General features: G+C 41.5%; 1 protein-coding gene across 3 annotated transcripts in view; it reads left to right on the forward strand.

The window, feature by feature from the left end:
- Positions 1-22907, forward strand: part of ZFAND3 (zinc finger AN1-type containing 3) — a 144040-nt gene that overhangs the window by 91217 nt on the left and 29916 nt on the right. For 2 of the 3 annotated variants that reach the window (XM_086460541.1, XM_086460542.1), the window contains 2 exons: positions 1949-2128; positions 12719-12784. In XM_086460541.1, coding sequence (XP_086316667.1) covers positions 1949-2128; positions 12719-12784 — 246 coding nt within the window. The remainder of the gene's footprint in view (positions 1-1948; positions 2129-12718; positions 12785-22907) is intronic. The other variant, XM_086460543.1, reaches the window with a different exon arrangement.

A 22907-nucleotide genomic window follows, 5' to 3' on the forward strand; every position in this document is an offset into this window, starting at 1 on the left:
ACTCTGCTTCCTTTTGTAATGCATGTTATAGCTTGCTCATGGTGTATAATATAGAACTTTACCATTATTTTTGCTCTGCTCCTTGAAGGTGGGAGCTCCTGCTTCTGATACGTGCACACAGCACAGCTTTAGTTCTGTGCAGTCTGCGTTAAACACTTACAATCTTTGTAGCCCCCTTATATTTGCAGGCACCATGTGAGACTTCCATCTGTTTTCTGTACTGGTGAGTTGTAGACCAGTGGTTCTCACCACATCTCCAGCTGTGAGCCCTCCTTCTGTCAGGACTGTGGCCTCAGTAGAGGCACGAAGAGTTGGTGTCTTCTGGGGCGGTGGCTCCAGATCTGATGGCTGCAACTGTCTGACGGTGGCTGGTGCAGAGCCCCAAGTGCTTGAAGCTTTCTCAGTCCCACAAACACACTAATAATATCCAGGAGCCAAACTTGGGTGAAACTTTGTTGATAACTAGTGATGCCGGAGTAGGACATCTTCCTGGGTCCAGTAACTCCTCCCTGACAAAAAGCATCCCGCCTGTTTTTCAGAGCCGTGTTTTGGAGGTGGGTGATTTCCTGCCACCTCCTTCCTCCTCCTCCTCCCTGGCTTTGAGCTCGTTCCTCTCCAAGCCGGAGTTCTGGCTGACTCTTCCATAGCAGAAGTTACAGCTTAATTTCTCTGGCAAATCACTGAGATCCTAATCAGCGTTTAGGGACTGTTTGGCTGTAGTGCTTCCCAGTCCCAGTGAGTCATGTTGGCGACCCGTGTTTCTAACACGTCATCATCCACAAACCGTTAGGAACTGCTCTGTTTTCCTCTCTGCCATGACATGATAATGGGCAACCAAATACTGATTTATGTACGTGTTTGCGTAATGAATAAATTCTGCCTTTGTATGTAATTTTTTTAAAAAAAGAAGTGTTTAGGAGTACCAAGAGGTGATGCACGTCATGTGTCTCTTTACAAGGAAGAGATGCCGTTGCATTGGGAGAGTAACTGGATGTTAGGCAACCCAAAACCCACTTGGCTGGGAGGGGTGTTCCCCAGGGGCATCCAGTGGCAGACCTGTGCCGGAGTGGAAACCAGTAGTGTGTCTGGAAGGAACGGAGACTAATGCTGTCATCGATCAGGTGTCAGGATTGTGGGTTGGGGAAAAAGCCCTCAAGGGAGGATTTGCACTTAAAAGAGTATTTCCCCTCAAACCTGCCTCTGCTTTGGAGGCGAGGTAAGCCTGAGGATGGCATTTATCAAAGACTGTGGGGGCAGCTTGGAGCCTCGCTGTCACTTGGCACTTGCTGGCCAACAAGGAAATATCTAGCTCTGTGGCCATAGATCCGTGAGCAATTTTTAATACCGATGTTGGAGTAAGTGAAGGAACGAGGAAGGAGGACCCTCCCCCCAAACCCCCCCTCAAACAAGTGATGCAAAGGCAATCCCTCAGCAGCTCCCACTTGCTAACCTGGAACCATAGCTGTCTGCGCTAGCTCTGCCAAAACCATTACTGGTGGGATTTTGTATAAAAGCAGTGAGAAGTACTGTTTTTAGAGAAGTTGAACGTTGCCTTACACTTGTATTACATGCCTTAGTTTTTCCCTCATCAGATGTTTGCTCCTTTGTGCTTTTGTGTGTGCTTTGTGTGAACTGGTTTTAAAATTATGTCATATGCTGTATACCGATACACGCAGTGGGAGGCTTTGGATGCTCTTGAATGGCTGGGGAAACAAGAACTTTATGGAGCTCTTAAAATGTTTGTTCTTCTTCAACAACAAATAACTTTTAAGATACTTTAAATCTGAAGTGAAAACTTGAAGGCTACTCTTTGAGCTGTAGGAGATACACAATCAGAATCACGATAGTGGTTTGGGGTGATTTTTGTTATGCTGGGCTTTTTTTTTGCATAAAATTGGATTATTAGATTGAGCAAGTGGGATGACATATGAAATCTTGGTTTTGATAGATTTCCAGAAGAAGCAGCCAGACGATGACTCTACTCCCAGCACAAGCAACAGCCAGTCAGATTTGTTCTCTGGAGAAACGAACAGTGACAACAGCAATACCTCTCTAACCACGCAGGCCGCTAACTCCAACCAGCAACTTTTGACAGAACTGAATGTAACTTCACCGAGCAAAGAGGAATGTAAGTGCACAAGCCCTAAGTGGCAGCAGAGGAGGCATAAACGTTTTGCTTTGTTCTCAGGCTTATGTTTCACTGACTCCCTTTGGAAGTAAATGGCCTGTCTTTTGGGGCGAAGGGAAAGGCTAGAAGTCATTAACAAAATAGACATTGATGGCTTTAACCAAAGAACAAATTAAAAGGGGTCTCAGGAGTTTCTAACTAACTTTACAGCTGTTTGGATGGTAGTGTACGATTTAATTATGATTTTGAGGTACTCTCATTTTGAGAAACTTCTCACATTACTGGTAAATTAATATATATTCTAGGATAAACACCAATATCTTGTGAAATTTGACTTTCAAACCTTTTGCTTTTTAATTCTTGCATTGCATATAGCACTGACTGTAATGCATGTTTGTCTAGACTCCTGCTAGGTTACTTGCATAAAACTTGAGTTTCATGTAGTAATCCATCTCTTCTTTCATGACCCATCTTTCTTCTTGAGTGAACTCTGTCAGGCAAAATTTCTCCCTGAAGGTAAGGTAAGACGTTAAAAATGAGCAAACACAGTGAGATAAAGTTGTCTTTTAAATTGTTCTAAACCTGTATATGAGTTCATCCTGTGTCTAATACATTGAGTTTCAAAATGTGCATTCTACAACTTAAGCTCAATTTGTTATTTCATTTCCCTGCAACTGTAGCTTTATTTTAGGAGGTGCTCTATGGAGAGAATCCCTCTTGAGCTGACTTTATGTTGGGGCTGGTAAATAGATGTAAACATTGCAAGGAAAACATGCGTATTTTTTAGCAGGAAATCTGCAAGAGCTCATCTTCAACACTGAGGCAACTGCTGGAAATAACAACGCTGGCAAAGCAGTAGGACTAAAAAACCTTTGATATGCTGCCCTTGTTTTCAGTTGTGTTAACTATTTGCGTGGGATGGTTTTGCTGCTTGGCTGAAGTAGTTATTCTGTTTACAGGTGGGTAGGCTTCGCATGTATGTTCCTTTTACCTAAGCAGGTTGGCTGTGGACAAAGCACAAAGTGTTGTTTGGGGACTGTGGTCGTTTATCAGACGAACTAAAGTAATTTTTTCTGAGTTATTGTTTTCTAGCTGTATATGAGAATATTGTCAGAAATACAACAGGGTTCAAAGGTGACTGTTCCAACACCAGTTCTTGTAATAAGAGCAAACTTGCCACATAACCCTTGTCTCTCCTTCGCATGCACAGTTGCTGCTGACAACCCATCGCCTCATCCCTCTGTCCAGCAACTCTTAAGGGGAAACCTGTAGTGTGCTGTGAAAACAAGGCCTTAAACCCACCTTCCCAGAGGAGTCAGCGAAACATTCCGCTTCAGCAACACGCTTGGGCCTTCGCAGGGCAGGGGGCTTCAGCACTTTTGCTGGCTCATTAGCCAGGATCTACTATTTTGGTGTTACAGGGTGCTTCTCCAGTGCTTACTGGGTCAGGTTTTGTGAAAATTTTTCCAGTTAGGAATTAAATTGTATTACAGCCAAGTGTTTCTATTGTGGCTGAGAAGGACTTGGGGGTAAGTGAGAGGGTGATTACGGGGATGGGAAGGAAATTAAATAGTGTCCTTCATCCTGAATTGCTGCAAGCTTGTGAACATGAGGTGATGGATATTAGGCAGCACAGCCTGCAGAGCATTTGAAAATGTTACCTATAAAAAAAATTCTTTATGACTTCCTGCTGGGGTGATTTTAAGTGAAATACAGTGGAGAGATTTATTTACAGCTTGAGCTCTCTCTGTCTTCTCTCACATCCCTACTACCTCTTTAATGAAGCTTAATATCATTTATCAGAAATAATTATACACAGATGGAGCTTTTCTGATGGCTAATGGCCTCGGCGTGGAATCTTCTTTCCTGTAATGAAGAATGCCCGAACTTTTAAGTGTCTTCTTGATTTTAATTTGAGGGTGTCTCTTTCTGTACAATATCTATTTATTTTGCAGCAAGTTCTATAAGGTATTCACTGCTCTCATTACAGCTGTGTTCTGCGAAGACTGATACTTTGCAAGGCCATGTGTTGATGTACAGCTATGTTTGATGTACAGCTATGTGCTGAATAGAATTGTGCTAATTCCCCAGCAGTCAATGTGTGGGATCATTAGGGTAATACCTATCAAAGCGTGGAAAGATTGGAGTACTCGGGAAGGTTTCTCCTGGTGCATTCCACTCCCCTCTCTTCCCTTTCAAGCTTTTGAGGAGAGTCTCAGATCCAGGCGTTTGCCGTAGTACTTGAGTCCATAGGGTGAACAGATTGGACGGAATTGCACCAAGTCATTTAGGCAATTAACAAATTCCATTCACGTTACGACAACTGAAGAGAACCATAGAAATCTCAGCGGTAAGATTCGTGTTCTGTGTAAGAGAAAGCAAGGGGGGTTGTTCTACTTGGTTTTAAGTAGGTTTTGCCTTTTCTAACACAGAAGGAATGTTATAGGAGAAAAGTTCCTTGGACTGGATTTTGCAGGAGTTCAGTTTTGGTTTTTATCTTAGTTTTACTTATCACCAATTTTAAAAAAGTGCTGTTGCAATGGCGGGGGGCGGGGGGGGAAACATTCTAAGATTTCCCTCCCCCTCCCCATGCTTCTTGAGTTGCCTTTTTCTACCCAAAACCTTCAGGTCTCATCAGTTGCGTAAGTTTTCTGAAATCAACTTTGCAGACAAGGAATATACTGATATTGGTATAACTTGAAGTCTAGATTTGCATGGATTTTAGTGGTGTTTCTTTAAGAGATGGTTAAATCAATCTAACTTTTTGTTACTTCGCTGCTTTATGTGCAGATAATTTTTTCTGTTCAAGTTCTTGTATAGTTTTCCTCTGTTCTCATTTTCCCCTTCCATCTCATCACTTTGTTTAGGGGGTCCTAATGGTAGTTAACTTCAGTATTAGTTACCATATGAGCTGGTTGCTCTGTCAAAGATTTCCTTTTCTTATTGGATGGGCAGGGGTTTTGTTTCTTTTTAAGAGACAGGAGAAAGGGAATTTGACAATGGCTCTTGCTTTTCTCTCTCCCTACCTCCAGCCACCAGCACGCTTTAAAAAAATCAGCTTATTGAGGAAGGTTCTATGTACTTTGGTAAAGAAAAGGTCACACTGCACATGGAATAATTTTGCTTAGTTTCAGACCTTCATTGCTTTCTTTGGGACTGTGACATTATTTTTCTGTCACTGTATCAGTAGACCTAAAGGCTTAAAACTAACTGTGGCGTTATGTGATGGGAGAAATGTCCATGTGAACAACTCTGACTCTGGCAGCTGGATGAGATTCGATATTTCAGTAGTTCTTCGCTTCGGTTGACGTGATTTTATTTTAATTGTGTGCTTAACTCTTCCTGGCCTCCTTGAATGAGCAAGAACCACAATTGGGAAAGGACGAAAGGAATATCTGATGTTTCTAGAACAGACTAAATGCTCCACGTTTCTACATTGAAGACTTTATAAGAAAGTACACAAAGATCTGAGGTATTGCTGTAAATGTCAAAAAATACACTGGAGATTTCAGCCCAGAAAGAAGTTGGTGATCACTGACCACACCTTATCTCTGTGTGTGCTGAATTTTAGATGCCTAAATATGCATTTTCAGGACCAAATGTCTGCAAATTTGGACTGCTTACTGTATACACTCCACAATTTGAACTCTTGCATGTCAAGCTAAGTGTTTAAAACATCATTAGTTTGTCTCAGACACTTAAATTTGCAAGACAAGTTTAAAGAATGCTTTAAAACTTCATTTTATTAAGCATTTGCATGTGCTGCAAGCACTGAAATGGCCCCAATTATGAAGTTATTTTGGAGAAGTTACTTTATGTACACCAATGTACTACATCTGAGACCGAGAGGCACCAGGCTTCTGTAAAAGATCCCTGGCAGAAAGGTGAGAGATTGGTTTTTCTCCTGCACTGATTGGGTGTTTATACGCTGAATTTCATGGCTTGTTGATGCGTGACTGTGTAAAAAGCCACACAGGCTATAGTACTAGAAAAGTAATGGTATTTTTTCTGTCTTTGGAATGAAAAAAAATAATCTTACGTCAGTTTTTCCAACATAACCTTATGAAAAATGGATAAACAAGCGTGTCCTTTCTTTTCTTTTTTTTTCTTTTTTTTTTTTGAATGGCCTTCTCTCTGACACTATGCAAAAGCTTTCTCCCCATTTATAACAACTTCACAGTTTTTGCATTTTGCCTGGGTTCGTCGGCAGAGGTGACAGCTTTCCTATGTATGCTCTGAAAATACTTCGTATTTTGAATTATTATTGTGATATCCTTAATTGTATTTTATGCCTTTTAAGTAAGGACAGTGATTTTGAAAATGACAATTGCTCTTGGATGCTATCCATCGTATACTTTTCTAAATGCCCTGGCTTTGGGAATTCAGTCGCTCACAGCAGTAGGAGTCAGTTTTGTACGTCCTGTCTCTTTTTTTTTTTTCCTAATTCTGGCTATGGGAAACTTTTTCTGGCTCGTCTCTGACTGAAAGTTACGTTCATACCCACTTCTGTAAAGTGTTAAATGTATAAACAGACCAAGCTAGCTGCCTAGTTTTGTCTTGCTTGTCACAGATGCTTGTAGAAACTAATTTGCTTTATTGCTAACCTGATTTATTCTGATACCAATTTGTATGTTTTTCTCTGATCCAAAAGAATGCAGTAGCTGTTAAAATTATGCTGAGCTACAAACCTAGCCTACCTGACCCACATGATTTAATATCGCAATTAAACTTGCACCCAAACATACCTGAGAAAGCTGGAGCTAGGTGAGGGTGATAATGAATAATTCTGATTTTCCTCACAAGATTCTCATGTGTTCATTCTTCAGTTTGGTCTGTCTTGTATCAGAGCAAGAGGAGACACACCTCTAATATAGTATGTGCACTTCCCGGATTTTTGATATTACAGTCATCTTTGGATTTCTGTGTTACAGAATAAGAACTAGCTGTTTTCTCAGGCTATTTCTTTTATTAAGTTAAATAACAGTAAAAGGTGTTTTACATCTTAAGGGATTTTTTTTTAGCTTTGTTTTCATTAGATACTGTGTACAAATAAAGTTTTAGTACTGTTTTTAATGTTAAAATTAACATAATTCAGTTTTTCCTTTGGATTATCATCAGACCTTGATTTTCTTGAATATTCGTCACAAAATACATGGGGTTTTTAGTATCAACGCAAATACTTTTTCTCTGGGAATTTGCAAGGCTGCTTTCAAATCTAAAACCATACTGGGTTGTGGGCTAATTGAGTTGTCTTTTGAGAAATGCCACTAGTATTAGGTCCAGTACAGAACATACAGGCAGTTAGAGATTTGAACAACACAGTGTCTAGTAGAAGAGTTGCCTTCCTTGTCTTTCCATGGCATGAGGATCTTCCTGTAAGTGTCAATCTAATCCCTACAGCCCCAGTTTCATTTAAAGAATATTTTTGTTTCTTCTAACATCTCAAGGAAAGCTCTGGCGCATAGATTTATGAAATGAACACTTCTTTCCACATCGGTGGCATCATAATTTTGAAACATAATGGAGACCAGCAGAATCGTACCACTGTTAATTGTTCCCTCTGATTTACAGTCGCTTCACACTGCAGAGTAGACAGTGTGTCCCAGGGTCCCATTTATTAAAGTGAAAGGACCCCATGGAACGTGAAACAGAAACACAGTCACATAAGAAAAATGTGGGTTGGAGCTGCACAGCCATCATAATTTAGATAAAAATTATTTATAAAAATATGATTTAACTGCTGGTTTCAAAAGCACATTTTTACACTTCAACATATATCTATAAAATAGGAAAATATCACGTGTGTTTTACAAATGAGGAACTGAGGAAAAGCAGGTAATGGAGTGAGACAACAGCAGGGGAGAAAAGTGCAATCTGAATCCTGTCTGCATTTACTTCACTACAGTTGTTAACTTTACCAGCCGTTCAGCAGCAGCAAAGCAGGCCAGGTTTCGCTTCCTCCTCCAAAAGCTGCACGTAGATAAAAATCCACAAAAGTAAATAATGGCAGATTTGCAAAACTAGATTTTTAAAAAGTTTGTGTTTGTATGTGATTTAATCCTCTTGTCTGTTTAGTAATGACATCGCTTACATTATCATGCAGCCTATCCGTTCTGCAGCAAATAGGCAGTTTGTAAGTGCTCTAAAGTTCTTTTGCCTTTTTTTTTTTCCCTTAAAGGGAGCGTGTTCTGTCTGTGCAGACTGAATTTAGAGATTTATGTTGCCATTTTTTTATGTGTTGGTGTTTGTAATCAATGACTGTTTTCAAACTCAGTTGCATAGATTAATTAGACTATGTCTGTACCTGTTCAGGAAATGCAGAACTAGGTTGCTGGTTTGGACGGGTTTCCAAGGCTGGGTGCTTTCCTGTATTGCAAATAGCTGTGACATTCCCCCTGTCCTGGCTACAACCCTGCTGTCCGAGGAAATTCAGCTCTTTCTTATTCCCCTCTTCCAGTCCGTGGCGTGCAGGGAGTTGGTGTGCTCTTTTCTGGGAAGGAACCATCCCGGTACTGAAAGCTCGAAGTAGTATTTGAGCGTGCTTATGTCTCTGTGATCAGGTGTTACTGAGCTTCGGGCTCCTTCACTCCTTTCTCATGTTTGTTCATTGTCTGGCTTGCAGTTTGTGTAGTCCGTGGTTGTTTCAGTGTGTTACTGTACTCTTGTAGAGGCTTGGTTTCGCTCCGTTCTGCAGCTCTTCCTCTGCTCAGCAAGTGCTTCCAAGTGCCGTTCAGGTACACCTCACGCACGTACGCTGCGTTCAAACCTAGCGCTGCCCCGGGCAGCGAGGGGGGGGGTTACCCTCGTGTTTCATTTTTCCTGCTCAGGAAGTTCTGACTGCGTGGGGTCACTTTGCTTTACAAAGGCTTCAGGAAGGGGAAATCAGAAGTTACCCTGACTCAGGGTACGTCCTGCAGGACAGCTGGTACTTGGCAGTTGTTGCCGTCGTTCAGGAAGGGAGGTGGACAGTGCCGAAAGGCATTCTAAAGGTCAATTTAATTGTATAGAAATTATAATAGTCTGTAATAGTAAATAATAACAATGTTAACGTATATATAGAAATATAAATAATACATGAAATTTTACTACTGTTGAGGGTTAGTGGAGCTAACTGGTTTTGAACCTGTTTTTCCAAATTGCTATATTTAGAGTACAGTTAACAGTGAGTTACAGAAAGCTAGGGCTGTCAGAAGCCACAAAGAAGCCATCGCAGCTACATTAACGAGACCTTTCGTTTTAATATATAATAATGTTCACGTTAAAGGACCTTGGTTTGTCCTTTATTAATTCTGTGTTTGAATTTTCAAACTTGGTGATTCTCACAATCCTGCTGATTTCTTCAGTAGTTTTTAGTGGGTTTACATTTTTAATCATCTTCTCTTGGGATGACATTATTGCTGGGCAGTGGCTGCTTTTGTTTGGAAGAGGAGTTGCAAAGGCCAGAAACCATACACTGGAAAGAAGATAGGAACAGAAGCTATTATTTAATCTGTTAATTGGAGATAGAGTAGAAAGATACCTTTATTCTCCCATTTTAATCTCTTGTTTATGATGAGAAAAAAAAATAGCAGGCTACAGCCCTGTGGGTTATGTTAGAAGCTGGACATGTGTGGCCTTTCACTGTGCACTGAAGCGTTTTATGTGCCACAGTTAAATTCCCTTGAAACGCTTGCTTTTGGGGGGAATGAAGGTGCAGATGTATCCTGAATCAAGCTAAATTATGAGCCTACCTTTGTGTACAGCCAGGGAGGACTGGTGTTCTCCTGGTATCTGACTTCCCTCGTCTTTCGTGCAGAATTGTTATCAGAGCTGTGGGAACTACACTGCCCTGCTTCAAATAATGCAACGATGCCTGTATTTCTGTGTATCAAGAGGTTCTACATAATGACTTCCACGTAGAGTTGCACAGTCAAGCCCATACCACATAGGATTGAATTATGCATGGCGGTTTTAATCGTGGGACAAAACCAGGAGCGGAAGGAGACACCGCCTTTGCTGGTTATTAGGCACTGGTGTACATGCATGCAAATGCCAAGATATTCTTTGTTGAAATTCTGGTGCTGTGCTACACAAATCAAAGCTATATGAAAGTAATACCTAATGAGGGAAGATTAAATAAAAGAAAACCTCTGACACAGGCAAGTGCAGAATACATACCAGCTTGAGGTACTGTGGAGAGTGAGAAATAAAGATCTTGTGTTTAGATGGGTACTGAAAGTACCAAGTAGTGTAAATATTTACTGTACAATAATTGCAAGGATTAGACTTATTTGATGCTCAGCAGTGATGATGCTTGTCAATATCTATTCAGTGAAAACTCAGGGAATGTAACTAAAGTGATTTAAAGAAGAGCTACTGCATCTGAAGAGGCAGCTATGGTCTAAAGTCAGTTCGCTGAAATTCCGTACTCCATTGTATGTATTTTGATATATTCCATATCCTGTTGTATGTATTGTTTACATAAATTCTGTATTGAAACCATATACTATGTACTTGGTCTTTAAAAGTCGAGACTGACTTAACAGACCTGCTGTGTAATTTTTTGAATATCCAAAAGGTTTCAGTAGAAAAGTTGGTAAGGGTTCTGTTGCAGTATTTTCTTCCCAAATGCACTGAACCCTAGACTAGGCATTTGTGAGCCTTTTACAACAGCATTACTAACGTAGATCAAGATTCTATTTCTGGCTTTGTATTCTAGCCTAGAAAAAGATATGTCGTAAAAATTTATTTGAGCTTACTTGACCATTTCTGGTTGTTGCAAAGCGGTTGTTGCTTGCCAGTGCTGCCAGGCCTGGAGCGGGCACCAGCGTGGTGAGACCAGGATGATCCCTCCACCCGGGATGCTTTCCTGTTGGCCGGGAAGGCATCCACCCCGTGCCTTCCAGTCCTCCTCGTTGCAAAAGCAAGCTTGGCTCTTCTCGTGGGCAGACTTGACTGCTGAGAGGTCCACGCTGCTCCCCTCCGCTTACCTGTCCAGTTCAACCATTTCTCACCAGCTCCCTCCTGACCGGCCTGCAGGATCCCTTGCAGCGCTGTCTGCCAGCAGCTCGGGCTGTTGCCTGTCCCACGCAGACGTGTCTTACGTCGTGTTGGTGGTTTCCCACGTCCTGTTCACTTCGCTTAACCTCAGGCCAGGCCCTAATGAGCGGCCTCGGTGTTCGCCTGCAGGCCAACCGCTGGCTCCTCGGCCTTTGAAAGCACCCCTTTAAAGCTTACCCGTTGCACAGTTATGAAGTGGTGGGTGTTGGCAGAGGGATTATTTGGGAGAAGACTCAAGAAGTTTATCAGTCCTTGTCTGGAAAACTGAAAGCGTAAAACTTGTGAGATCTTTACTGACAGCTGCATTTCACTGAAATCCAGTTCACCAAAATAATTTCCTCACGTCTTTCCCTCCCAGTTGCAGAAGTTTCTTTTCTGTTTTTGTAGCGTTACGATGCTATGGGTCTTACAGGGTAGACAAAGTTACCCAAGACTTTATACATACTGAACAAACAGAAATGAAAGAAAAACTTGAAGGGCAAGCATCTCGGAGAGAAGCAAAAAGAAACAGTTTACTACCAGGCCAGACTTGACAATGTTTTTCTCTTTTCTAATATTTTCAAAGCCACAGTGCTGCTTTCCAGATATGCAAAGACTGAAAAAAAATGAAGGGAAGAAGTATTTTTCAGGACGTGAAGACTTATGTTAAAGGTTATCCTGTCATACTAAGCTCTCTTGTATTGCCAGCATAGTACTACTGCATCGCCAGCAGTCCAGTGCAAACTTGATTATTGGTATTTTGATAGCCAAACTCTGCTAGATCTAACTTAATTTCAGGCTCTCTAGCATCATCCAATTTGTAATATCCAATTATCAAAGCTATGATGTGTTATTGCCACTGGTAATGCTACTGTCAATTTGTCTTGGCTTCACTACGTGGGGTGTGTATGTATGTATGTATGTATGTATTTTTACTGCTAGCTGCTGGTACACTCAATTGGCTGCTATTTTAACAAGATCTCTGGAGAACGATGATGCATGTTAAGGAAAAAACCAGAAAGCAGTTTACTACAAAGCAGATACTGGAGTGGGCAAAAGTCCAGAGTTCAACAAAAAAACCTTAAACATGGAGGGAGTTTGTTAGCGTATGCTTGTGCCACGCTTTGAAAGATAACGAGGACAAGATAAGAGGCCAAGTCGTTATCTCACTGGAGTCAGTGGCAAGGTTTCTGTTGACGTTGGGGAAGTGATCACTTCGTCTGTTGTGTTACTTGCGGGTTAGAAACGTTTCTAGATTTGTTCCAACATAAACAGTGTCATTGTCAACGCTGGGAAAATTGCAGTTACAGTGTGTATTTTCCTGCTTCTTGAAATATTTATGAAGTATAACATAACTTGTCTTTCTGTCCCAACTTCTCGTCTATTTTTTCAGCGCAAGACATACTCAAATTTGACTGGGAAAGAAATACTGAGAATAATAGACTACTTCCATCTGTGCTTTCCAAAGACAAGTGCTCCTCAGCGTTTTATATTCCTAAGTATAATCTTGATGTGGTTGTAAATGTTAACTAGAGGTGGTATTTTGAGACATATGATCTTCTCTGTTTCCAGGTGGGCCATGCACAGGTACAGCTCACGCCTCGTTAACCACACCAACCAAAAGATCTTGCGACTCAGGTATGTGTTTGGGGGGGGGGGGGCGAGGAATTAGATTTAGCATTATATGTAGCTGTATGGTTACGTTTTGATAGTCAAGGGTAGTAACTATATCTGGCAGATGCCAAATGAAAATAAATATTGTTGCTTTGCTGTCAGAAATGTATATATAAAAGGATTTGTGTGGCAGATAGTTCATCCATAAATATAGTATGTTTTCAATTGATCTTTGTAAGCGTAAGACACACAGAAGTAATCGGTTTGATTTAAGTCTGATGATTGTGATAGTGGGTTTAAGTCTAATGATTCTGGAAATCCCCCATTTATAAACGCAAGTTACTGAGTAGAAAGCTGTTTGTAGCATATTGACTTTACTTTCCCTGATTGAAGATGCAGCGCAGACAGCTGATGTTTGCATTGAGGCTAAACGTTGCTGCTTTGGGTCCTTCCGATGGCTATTTCTCCGTGGAGGATACAGACGGGTAATCTCTCACAGAGCTAGTGTTAGTAGCGACATGTTAGGGCATTGCCAGGCTGAAGTTGCTGCTTCTGCAGCAGGTCTGTCACAAAGAATCACGTGAGCCCTCGTTCGGGCAGGCAGCCAGGTTACCCCCATTGGCTCAGATCTCTGTCAGGCTTTGGTTTGGCGTGGATTATGGGGAGCTCTTTTGATCCTTTCCACCAGCACCGCTGTGGGAAGCCATAACCTCCTGTGGAGTGGCAGTGGCTGGCGTCTAGGTAGTGGTAATGTTCTAGCAGTCTGTGGTTCCAAAAGAATTTTTGCCTATGTTTGTGTTCATTAGCTAGATTGAATGTATGGAAAGGAAAGGTATTCCTGTTGGAGTAAAGGCTCTTACTTATTCTTTCAGGAGTTCAAGGTACATTTCCTCTGAAGTCATTCACTTTTTAGTGTTTCAGGTTACTGTATGTTTAGCTGAACTGTCGTTATTCCACATATGCATGTTGTTAGCCTGCAGTGAATGCGGGATGATGCACGTTGGCTTGGTCTGCAGCGAGGGAAGGTTAAAGAGAAGCTACGTTACCTTGCACTTGGTGCAGACCTCTTGGGTAATGCAGGATACCCTGTGACAATGCCGTGAGTCTCCAGAATAGGAAGACTCTGGATTTTCTTTCCTACGTAGCCATGGAGGTGTACCTAAACAAGATGGAATGTTTCCCATTGTATCCCTGGCAAGCTAGTCTGCTTTGCTCATGATATTACTAAATTGTATTTTCTTTATACATTAGCTGTTGTAATGTTTAACTCTGGTTTTCATTGCAGTGTAATTTAAAAGCTCTCTGCGATGCTCTAGATACTGAAAACTGAGAGTGCTGTATGAATATTTTAAAAAGATGTACTTGTGATTAGCAAAAAGGCAACTGTGTCTGCAATTTGGAGTGTCAAATGTAAAAGTTCCTTAGAATAAAGCAGATGAAGCTACTAGATGCGTTGAAAAATACCCATTGAATGGTTGGCTAACTTTTCTTGGTAGTTCTCTTATTTTCTGTTTGGTCCCTACGTGTTTGTATGTTAATCATGTGGTGCGTTTAGCAAGAAAATAAGGAGATCTTTTTAATTTGATGCCACAAGTTTCATCTTCAGGCAACTAAACCTAATGATGTTATATTACCTCGATTTCCCGCAGTGTTTTTTACATTATTTGCTCAGTGATCTGCACATTCTGTTTGTAGTCCCTTACACTAATAAACCTGTTACCAGGAGTTACAGTTTTCTTCTCAAAGCTTGAATTTTCAGCAAGCTTTAGTTTTTAAAATAAATTACCATGTTTTCAAAGTCTGCATTTGGGAATCCAGATAAATATGGGAATTGACAGAAAACATTGGCTACCAAATATTGCCCAGAAATGGTGTGACATCTTCAGGCATAAGCAGCAGAGTGTGTATGTGAATATTTCACACTACATTCACTTCAGCTTAGTGTCCCTTCCTAGGAAGCTATTTAAGTGATACATGCAATATTTGTCAATACTACATGTTGCGTATAATCCTCTTTTCTGTAAGTATTCTACATTTCTTCTGCTTGGAAGAGCTTTGAAGGAAGAATGTTTTGGTGGAATTCATCTGTGTAATTTTTTTCCCCCTTCAGGCGCAGTTTTTCCCTTAAGTCTGCCATTATATCAGCATTCGAGACAGAAAATTAGAAATTTGACCTACTTATGTTGTATGCAGGTTCCCATCAGGAGGACATTAAGGAAGACATAAACCTTTCATATTTTATTAGCATTAGTGTAACCATTGAAGAAAGATCAAAACAATAAATCTGCCAAGACACAGGAAGAGTTCTCTTACACAAAAAAAAGAGTTTTTACCTCATGCACTTGTCAGCTTGCGTGCTGGAGGAGCTGTCAGATAAAAAATTGTATTATGACACCAAATAGTGGGTGGGGTGGTTTTTTTTTTTTCCCCCTCCTCCTGTTTGCCAGAATCATCGCTCTGGTAAAAAGGATTTCTATTCCAAAGTGTGCCCATAGGACAAGGAATATAATGAAAAGAATGAATAAAGCCTTGCAATCGTTAGGCTGGATGATGCCTCAAAGGTTTTTGAGAGCCAGCGGTTTGAAGATTTTGTAGGAAATAAGATGGGACCGTGTGGCCTAGTGTATAGCTTATTATATTTTGATTTGTTTCTTAATGCCTAGGTAATGTTACAATTGATGGCAGGTACTGGGAGGCTTGCTCTAGTCAGTAGGGCATCCAGATACCATTTATATTGGGTGCCGGTGTTGTGGAAGTGCAGTAAAAGTGGCATATTACTCTTCTTTTTCTGCTGTATAACTTTAATGATGATTTAAGACGCAATTCTAAACAGCCAGACTTTGAAACATTTTCAGGCAGCTTAAAGAAACCTGGAAAAAAAAAAAAAATCGGTGGAACTGTGTGAGTGCACTCAGTTAATTTTTAATTGTGCAGCAGAGAAGGTAGCAGAAACTGGCTGATAAAGTGCGGTAATGATACAATCAATTCATGCAGTAGATCCATAAAGTCGGTGAGGTTTTTAAGTACTTTATTTCTCAGTAGCAGTTCATGAGAAACGTGCATCTTTAGTCTTTTGTATCGTGAGCTCTCTGCACATGTCACGTTTTATGAGGACATCTGTCCTAGGTGGATGTGGTAGTATTTGTATTGTACCCGTGCACAGCATCTGCCTCGTTGCTCTGTGCTTTTTCTACTTTAAAGTTTGAGTCTGGAAGATGCAAATAGTTCTTCCTCTGCTTGAACAAAGCAGTTAAGCGGGTGTATGGCCCTTTTTGAAGTTTAGGGTTTGTTGATGATCTTAACGAAGGCATGTGCTTGATCGTAGCCGTGCCAGAATCGGAGGATGGTTTGGGTTGGAAGGGACCTCAAAGACCTCCTAGTTCCAACCCCCTGCCGTGGCAGGGACACCTCCCATGAGACCGGGTTCCTCAGAGCCCCGTCCAGCCTGGCCTTGAGCACTTCTAATGCTTCGAGGTTGAACCTGTACAATCGAGAGGACAGCCTTTTAGGAGCTGTAGAAAGGACAGGTGGTGGAAATAGATTGTACACAAATTTTTAGCCAGAAACAAACCCGAGAAATTATTATGTTTGTATGATCATTTTTTAATCAATCTTTGTGTTGAGTAAGGACAAAACGACCTGGTACACCGCTAATTAGATTTTTTTTTTTTTTTTTAATTGCTCGGAAGTGTTAGGCTCCTGATCAAAAAGTATAGAAAAGATTATTGAAGGGAGTTTATAACATTGAAACAACTTTGAGGTACGTTTTTCATTGGTGTTCCAAGGGACTTCTAAGGTGTTCTTTAGCGCTTGACTTCTGGAGGGCATTGTGTTAGAAATCCAGCTTTCTTGGAGCTCTCTCACCGCCAGGAAACTGGTGATAGAACAGCCTCTTAGCAGCCTAATAAATCACCCAGCCCTGGCAATAATAGTGCCCATTAGGGACACGCTTCTTCCCCACCGCCCCCCCGCTCCGTTTCCAGCTGTACTCATAGAACAGCGCAGCAAGCGAGGCTGTAAATAAAAGTTATCACCTCATAGGTGGGTGCTGGAGTGGAACGGGCGGGAGCTGAGGCATGGCGGCCTCATTACTGCTCATCAGCAATTATGAACAGGATGGAGTGTCTGGGACTCGCACTGACGCGGCAAGAGCTGATAGAGGCTGGGAGATGACACCGTAGCCTGATCAGATGATGCATGTTGATGGGGTTTTACTATCTCATCTTACTGCCTGTTTCTGTGATGTGTTGTATCATCCGTTCTGGGCTTCCGTGGCGCTCTGGATGGACAGATTGGTTTCCTCTCCTGCTCAAAGGAGCTTGAGCACGTATACTCAAGCTTGCTTTTTTGCACGTCTACCTTGTGGTAGTTGCCATTACGGGTTATCTAAGAGCCTTCTCAGAGTGTTACGATTATTGTAGATGAAAATCCTCCTAACGGTAAGGATCGTAATAGTCGCTTCTGTCAACACATTTAAGGACTTGCTGCAACTGTAGGATTTGTTTCCACTGTCACCTTGTTCCCCTTTACAAAATCACCCTCATTCGTTAAAAATAGTGGATGTGGTCATCTGAACTCTTTTACACGGAGTGCATCCCCTGCCTTTTAGACTAAATGTGCTATAACCAGCGTGGCTGGAGAATCTAAAGAGATGGGTTTGGGTTCCGTGTATCAAAAAGTTTGTTAAAAGTCAGCTGTAGCTATGATGATCCTTGCCTCTGAGTTACGAAAATTTCAGCTGTTTCTGGGAAGGTTTCTAAGAGCTTGTTAGCACACAATAATTGGTAATATTCACAAAAACGTCTTTCTTGATCTTTTATCTATCACAGTCTAGCACATTTCTGTTCTAGACATCTAAATCATCTCTTTACTAAACCATAGTGGAAAAAAAAGCCTTGAAATTTAGCCTGAACTTGCTTTCATCTAAAGAGAAGTTTTGCAAGCATCTTCATAGTTCATACATTAATCACTCATGCTGTTTGCTTCTGAAGAGAATTTCCTTGAGTAGTGGAAAAATACAACGTTCAGAAATGACAAGGTGTGCAGCAGCATGACAGCGTGTGAAAACAGCGACTCCTATCCTTGTCTGTTCAGTACAGTCGGGATAAAATAAATAGGTTCTTTTTCTGTCATGTTACAATACTAGGACAGGAATACTTCCATCTGCCTGTGCTAAAGTTCGCTCAGCTGAGATGGATGGAAACTCATCCTTTCTGTAGTTAGCGTTTCTGTGAAATTAACTTTCAGCCTCACGGATCCCAGGTGTTCCCTTCCTTTGCCTTGCTCAGTGAGGGAGGAAGCGAGGTAGTCGGGGTGACCGAAGGGACACAAAATGTAATGTGGCTGTGGAAGCCCCGTTTCATGTGCTGAATAGATGAATTAAAAATACTTACAGGCAGTGTTTTGAAGATGTTTACAGAACATGCTAGTAATTCCTGCTTAGGAATAACTCCTTCTAATCCATCTGTTGAAGCCATTCATGAAAGGCTTGCTGGCCTTAAGAAAGAAAACAAAATGACTGGAATAGGATAAACAGATGAACATGATAATTTACATGCTTATTAATGTTTCCCATTTTACACCATTGTATTTCCCCCACATTGTACTAACTCAGATTAATTCCCTTCAGAGCACGTAAGGCAGTCATGTGTGATCTGGGTGTTACTAATGCAAACTTTCTAAAGGCAACAGGAAGACCTGAGCAGCAGAGGATTGCTGCTTCCCCGTTGCGTGGTGTATCAGTGTGTTTTGGTAGTTAGCTGCCTCGTGCAGAAAGTGGGATTTGGCCTGTGCTGGTGTAAGGGGCAGAAATGTGTCTCAATTTAGTTAGATTTGGGCTATACAGGGGGGCTTAAGTTATGAGACACAAGCATCTCTTCCCTTGTGAGGAGTAAAAAAAAACCCCAGTACAACAGAATTAAAAAATAATAATCCAAATGTGTATGTGGATGGGGAATAAGGGTCTCCTGGCCTGTGCAGCCTCCCAGGCAGGTGCTGAGACCCACACCTCTGTGTACCTCAGCATACTCCCAACTCTATGAAATCAGTACCGTGTTGTCAGTTCATTCAAAGTCTGAGTTTTCAAGTCCAGCATCCTAACAGAGAATGTCCTCCGGGTACTTTAAAACTGTTACTCCTACAAGTTTGTTTATTCTCTTATATCACTGAAATTCATCTTTTATCCTTTGTGCTGTACAGATATGCCCTTGAACCTACATTTTTTCTTCTTACTTCACCAAATAACCTGTTTGAGACTTTTCTTGATGACTCCTAAGTCCATTCCTACCTCTTTTTGCCGCCCTTAATTCAAATTCAAAGCAGGAGAATTATTTTGAATGTCAAATTAAAGGCAGTACCTGGTGATAGCAGAATAGTAAACGCTGTCTCTGGATTAGCCGTGTTAGGAAGGCTATAGCTGGCTGCTCAAGGGAAGGGATTTTTCTCTTCTAGCTGGCCCTGGAACAGGTACCCACAGAGGCTGTGAAGTCTTAGTCCTTGACAATTTGTGAACATGGACTGTACCAGGCTCTGAGCAACCTGATCCAGCTTTGATTGCTACTCTGCATCGAGCAGGAGCCTGGACTAGGCGCCCCCCAGCCATCCCTTCTAGTGCAGTTTTTCAGTGACGCTAACAGAAACCAAGTACCTGAGTGATTAAAGGTATCAGTGTAACCTCAGCAGCATTCGCAGGAGTTAGAGAGCTGAGGCAGGTGGGCTCTAGAAGTACGGACAAGAGCCTTGGGCGTTGCGGAGGGGACCCAGGAGAGACTCTTGGGCATGGTCGGTGCACAGCAAAGGTGCTTGCAGCAGGTTCTCAGCGGCCCTGAGCAGGATAAGCCAAGTGTGCTATGGGAAACAAGATACCCTCCTGTCCTGAAAAAGTGTGTGCCGCTGCCCTTACCGCTTCCTCACCTCTCTTTATGGTCTGGTGGGTGGTTTTCGGTGCGGTCGGTGAAATTCAGGCCAAAGACAAAACGTTTTTAAGATATCTTTTAAAATTCATATATGACCACATCTTTGTATTAAAGTCTTAGGGAATTATGACAAAAGATTTGTCCCTGAAATCGTTGAAATAGAAGACTAAATGTTTTATTCTTTATGTGTATTTTGATTAGAATGAAACAGCTTTACTGGGAATATTTTTTCAAGGGTTTCATGCCATGTTTCGTTTTCAGAGCCATCCTGATCTCTGTGATCAGTTAACTGACCTTTGATAGTAGGCACAGGGTAGTTATTAGACAATATACATCTATTAAGCTTACTTGGCGTTATGCTCTGAATTCCTTGTGTCTTTGCCAGTATCCACCCACAGACTGCTGGAAAGCCATTCCCAGATAACAAAATTGCAGCTCATAACTTTAAATAAGCTGCATCTCCATTAATTTCAAGGGCACGTGAATCAGGGTTACATGTGCTGCATTTCCCACCTACAACCCCTTCCTAAGATTTACTAAAAATTATATATATTGGAACAGGATTGGGGGAGCTTAGGGGTTGCTTTAATTTGGACTGGGCTTGCCCAATAGCAAGACAACATGGAGAGTGTTGCAAAGAACAGTTGAGATCGTTAACTTCAGACTCTGTGAGGAACTCCGCTCCTGTCAGCCTGAAGAACTGTTGGTTTTACCTCAGTGTTGCCATTAGCACCTCAATCTGATCTGTCCAGATCAGACAACTGGTGCGCTTTAGCGGCTTTTTATCGTTTAAAATTTGTTATTTTATTCCACTGGACTTTTTTTTTTAAACAAGTTCAGCATTAAATAACTGGCCTGAAGTATATTTAAAAGCACATAGCCACTTAGATTTGCTTTTTATTTATTTGTTTATTTTTACTACCTTAAATTAAAACACATGTAACCTGCAGGGAGCTAATCCGTGATCCTGTTAGTGCTGTACTTTTTGAGGTGAGGGCGTCAGAGGTTTCATCTGACGTTTGGTGAAGGCCTCTGTTCTGAGTAATGATTTCAGTGAGCATCAGACAGCTTTTAAGTGCAAGTTTTCACTATTTTCTGTTTGGATATTAATTTTCATAAGGACCTTAAAAATACATGGAAGCCGTTTCAGAGTCTCTCAGAAGTGTGCTTAGGTCTGAGCATACACGGGGGGAAGTGTATCTTCCTACAAAGTGAGGGGGTTTAGAGATATCTGTGTGTTCCCTGAACTGTCATGCAACAAGTTACCTCTTTTTCCTTTTCCTGTTTCAGTTTTTTTCCATAGCATAAACTTCAGGGACTAGCTAATGAGACCAACATCTTGGGGCAAAAGAGGGTTGAAAGAGAGTGCGTGTACTGTTGCGTCCTCTGAGTTCTACCTCTCCTTTTGTCTAGGTCTGGTGTTCGGTTCAGGTTAGTGAGCTGCTTCCCAAGTATCTCCTTTCAAAACAGGAAGAACTGCCCAGTAAACCAGCCTGACTCCTGATGTACTGTAGACGGCAATCGAGTGTACAGAACTTGTCTTCTATACCAGGGCTGGTTGGTTTTTTCACCACCAAAATTGCTACAAAAAGTAACACAGTCAAAATATAAACTGATTTTTAAGCTTTCTTTAAAATAACTGAATCAAAACCAAGTGTATTTCGAAGATAGATTAGCTGTACATTTCAGAACCTACTCTTAATGCATTCGGCAAAATTTGAAAACTTTTGTCACAATACAAGAGCTCCTAGGATTTTTCCTTCACATTAATCAGTTACAGTCCTTGGAACTGTAGTCTCTCATCGCAAGATTTCTGCTGCTAATGGCATCGCTGAGGTTCTGCAGTTAATGACAAATAAGTTTTTTTGAAAGATAAATATTGAAAATACTTTTTTTTTTTTCCACTGCTAGCAGGCGAGAGTTCTTTACAATTCCTCTTCTGAATCTGTGTCTTAGCCTTGGAAAACCCTCATTATGCCAATGGGGGGAAGGGCATACCAAGAAAAACTCAGTGTATGAATGAAAAATAACAGAGCAAGTAGTTTCTATCTAGAACTGGTTTTAGGCTATTAGTTTGAAGAATTACCTTCCTGAGTACTGTATACCGTCTGATTGATGAGGACAGAGCTGGAGTGCACCACTAGGATTCTGAAGCAGAGCAGCACCGCTTATTTATGCACTCTGGAGCTGGCTAGTGAACGTGCGGCACTTCCAGCGTGATCTCTTCTCGTTAGTGGGATGTTGGGGACTTCCACACGGCGTAAGAGGGCTCTCATTAAGGTCTGCAAAAACAAAACTATGATATTGCTGAGTGCTTTTGCATTTCCCATTTTATCAGAGCCAGTGTAAGCTTGTTTGTGTGTGTTTGTACGTGCATATTCATAGATGTAAATACGCATGGTTGAATACGAGCAAGTAGTCTTCAGGTGCTATGGAACGGCCAGCATGTTCATGATTTGCCTTCATAACTTTTTCATCATGTATATTCCTGTGTTAACAGCTCTTGTCTACCTCCTTGTGTTTCTGTGCTCACATTTAGCCATCTGTATTTGTGCATTATTCCTTCCCTTGATAATCCTGTTCTGATTATTCAGGCCACTTATGATATCATTTTTTCTCCAACTTTAAACATCACCAGAATCTGCCTTTGTCCCTCTCCCAACCCTAACCCTAATGCTGCTGAAATACATGATTTAATAATGAGAAAATAAGTTCAAATTGACACCTGTAAAATATTTTTTTTGGAAACTAGTGAGTTTAGCATTGTGCCCTTTTTTTCTCTTCTGGCCTTTTCAAGGTTCGTTCTTTATAATAGTCTGAATATGTAAAGGGCTTGAGGTGCTGTTTGTCAGCTATTAAAATAAAACAACCCCCCAAACCAGCTTCCCTTAACACCCTTAGAATAGCATCAAGCTTCTGCACTGCATGAATTGCCCCCAGTAACCAAGACAAGAGGAACTGGGTCTCGAGCCTGCACACACGAGCAGTCTCTATCTGTGTGTGGGTTCGCTGCCAGCGGCTGGGTTTTAGCGCGTTCTTCAGCTGTTGACCCTCAAGTGACGGGCAGCCAGCACAGGGCCGAGTGCTCAGCAGGGCTCACAAACTCTTGTTGCGGGCTCTGGAGGGTGTTACAGACTTGGCCCGTTGGTGTAATGCAGGAAAGGAGCTCTATTCCCCTGGTTTTCTAAATAAACAAGGTCCTTCTTTCAGCCAGCAGCAGGAGGGGCGGCCGT

Source organism: Leptosomus discolor, chromosome 2 (genome assembly GCF_034619465.1).
Source record: "Leptosomus discolor isolate bLepDis1 chromosome 2, bLepDis1.hap2, whole genome shotgun sequence".
Lineage (NCBI taxonomy): Eukaryota > Metazoa > Chordata > Aves > Leptosomiformes > Leptosomidae > Leptosomus > Leptosomus discolor.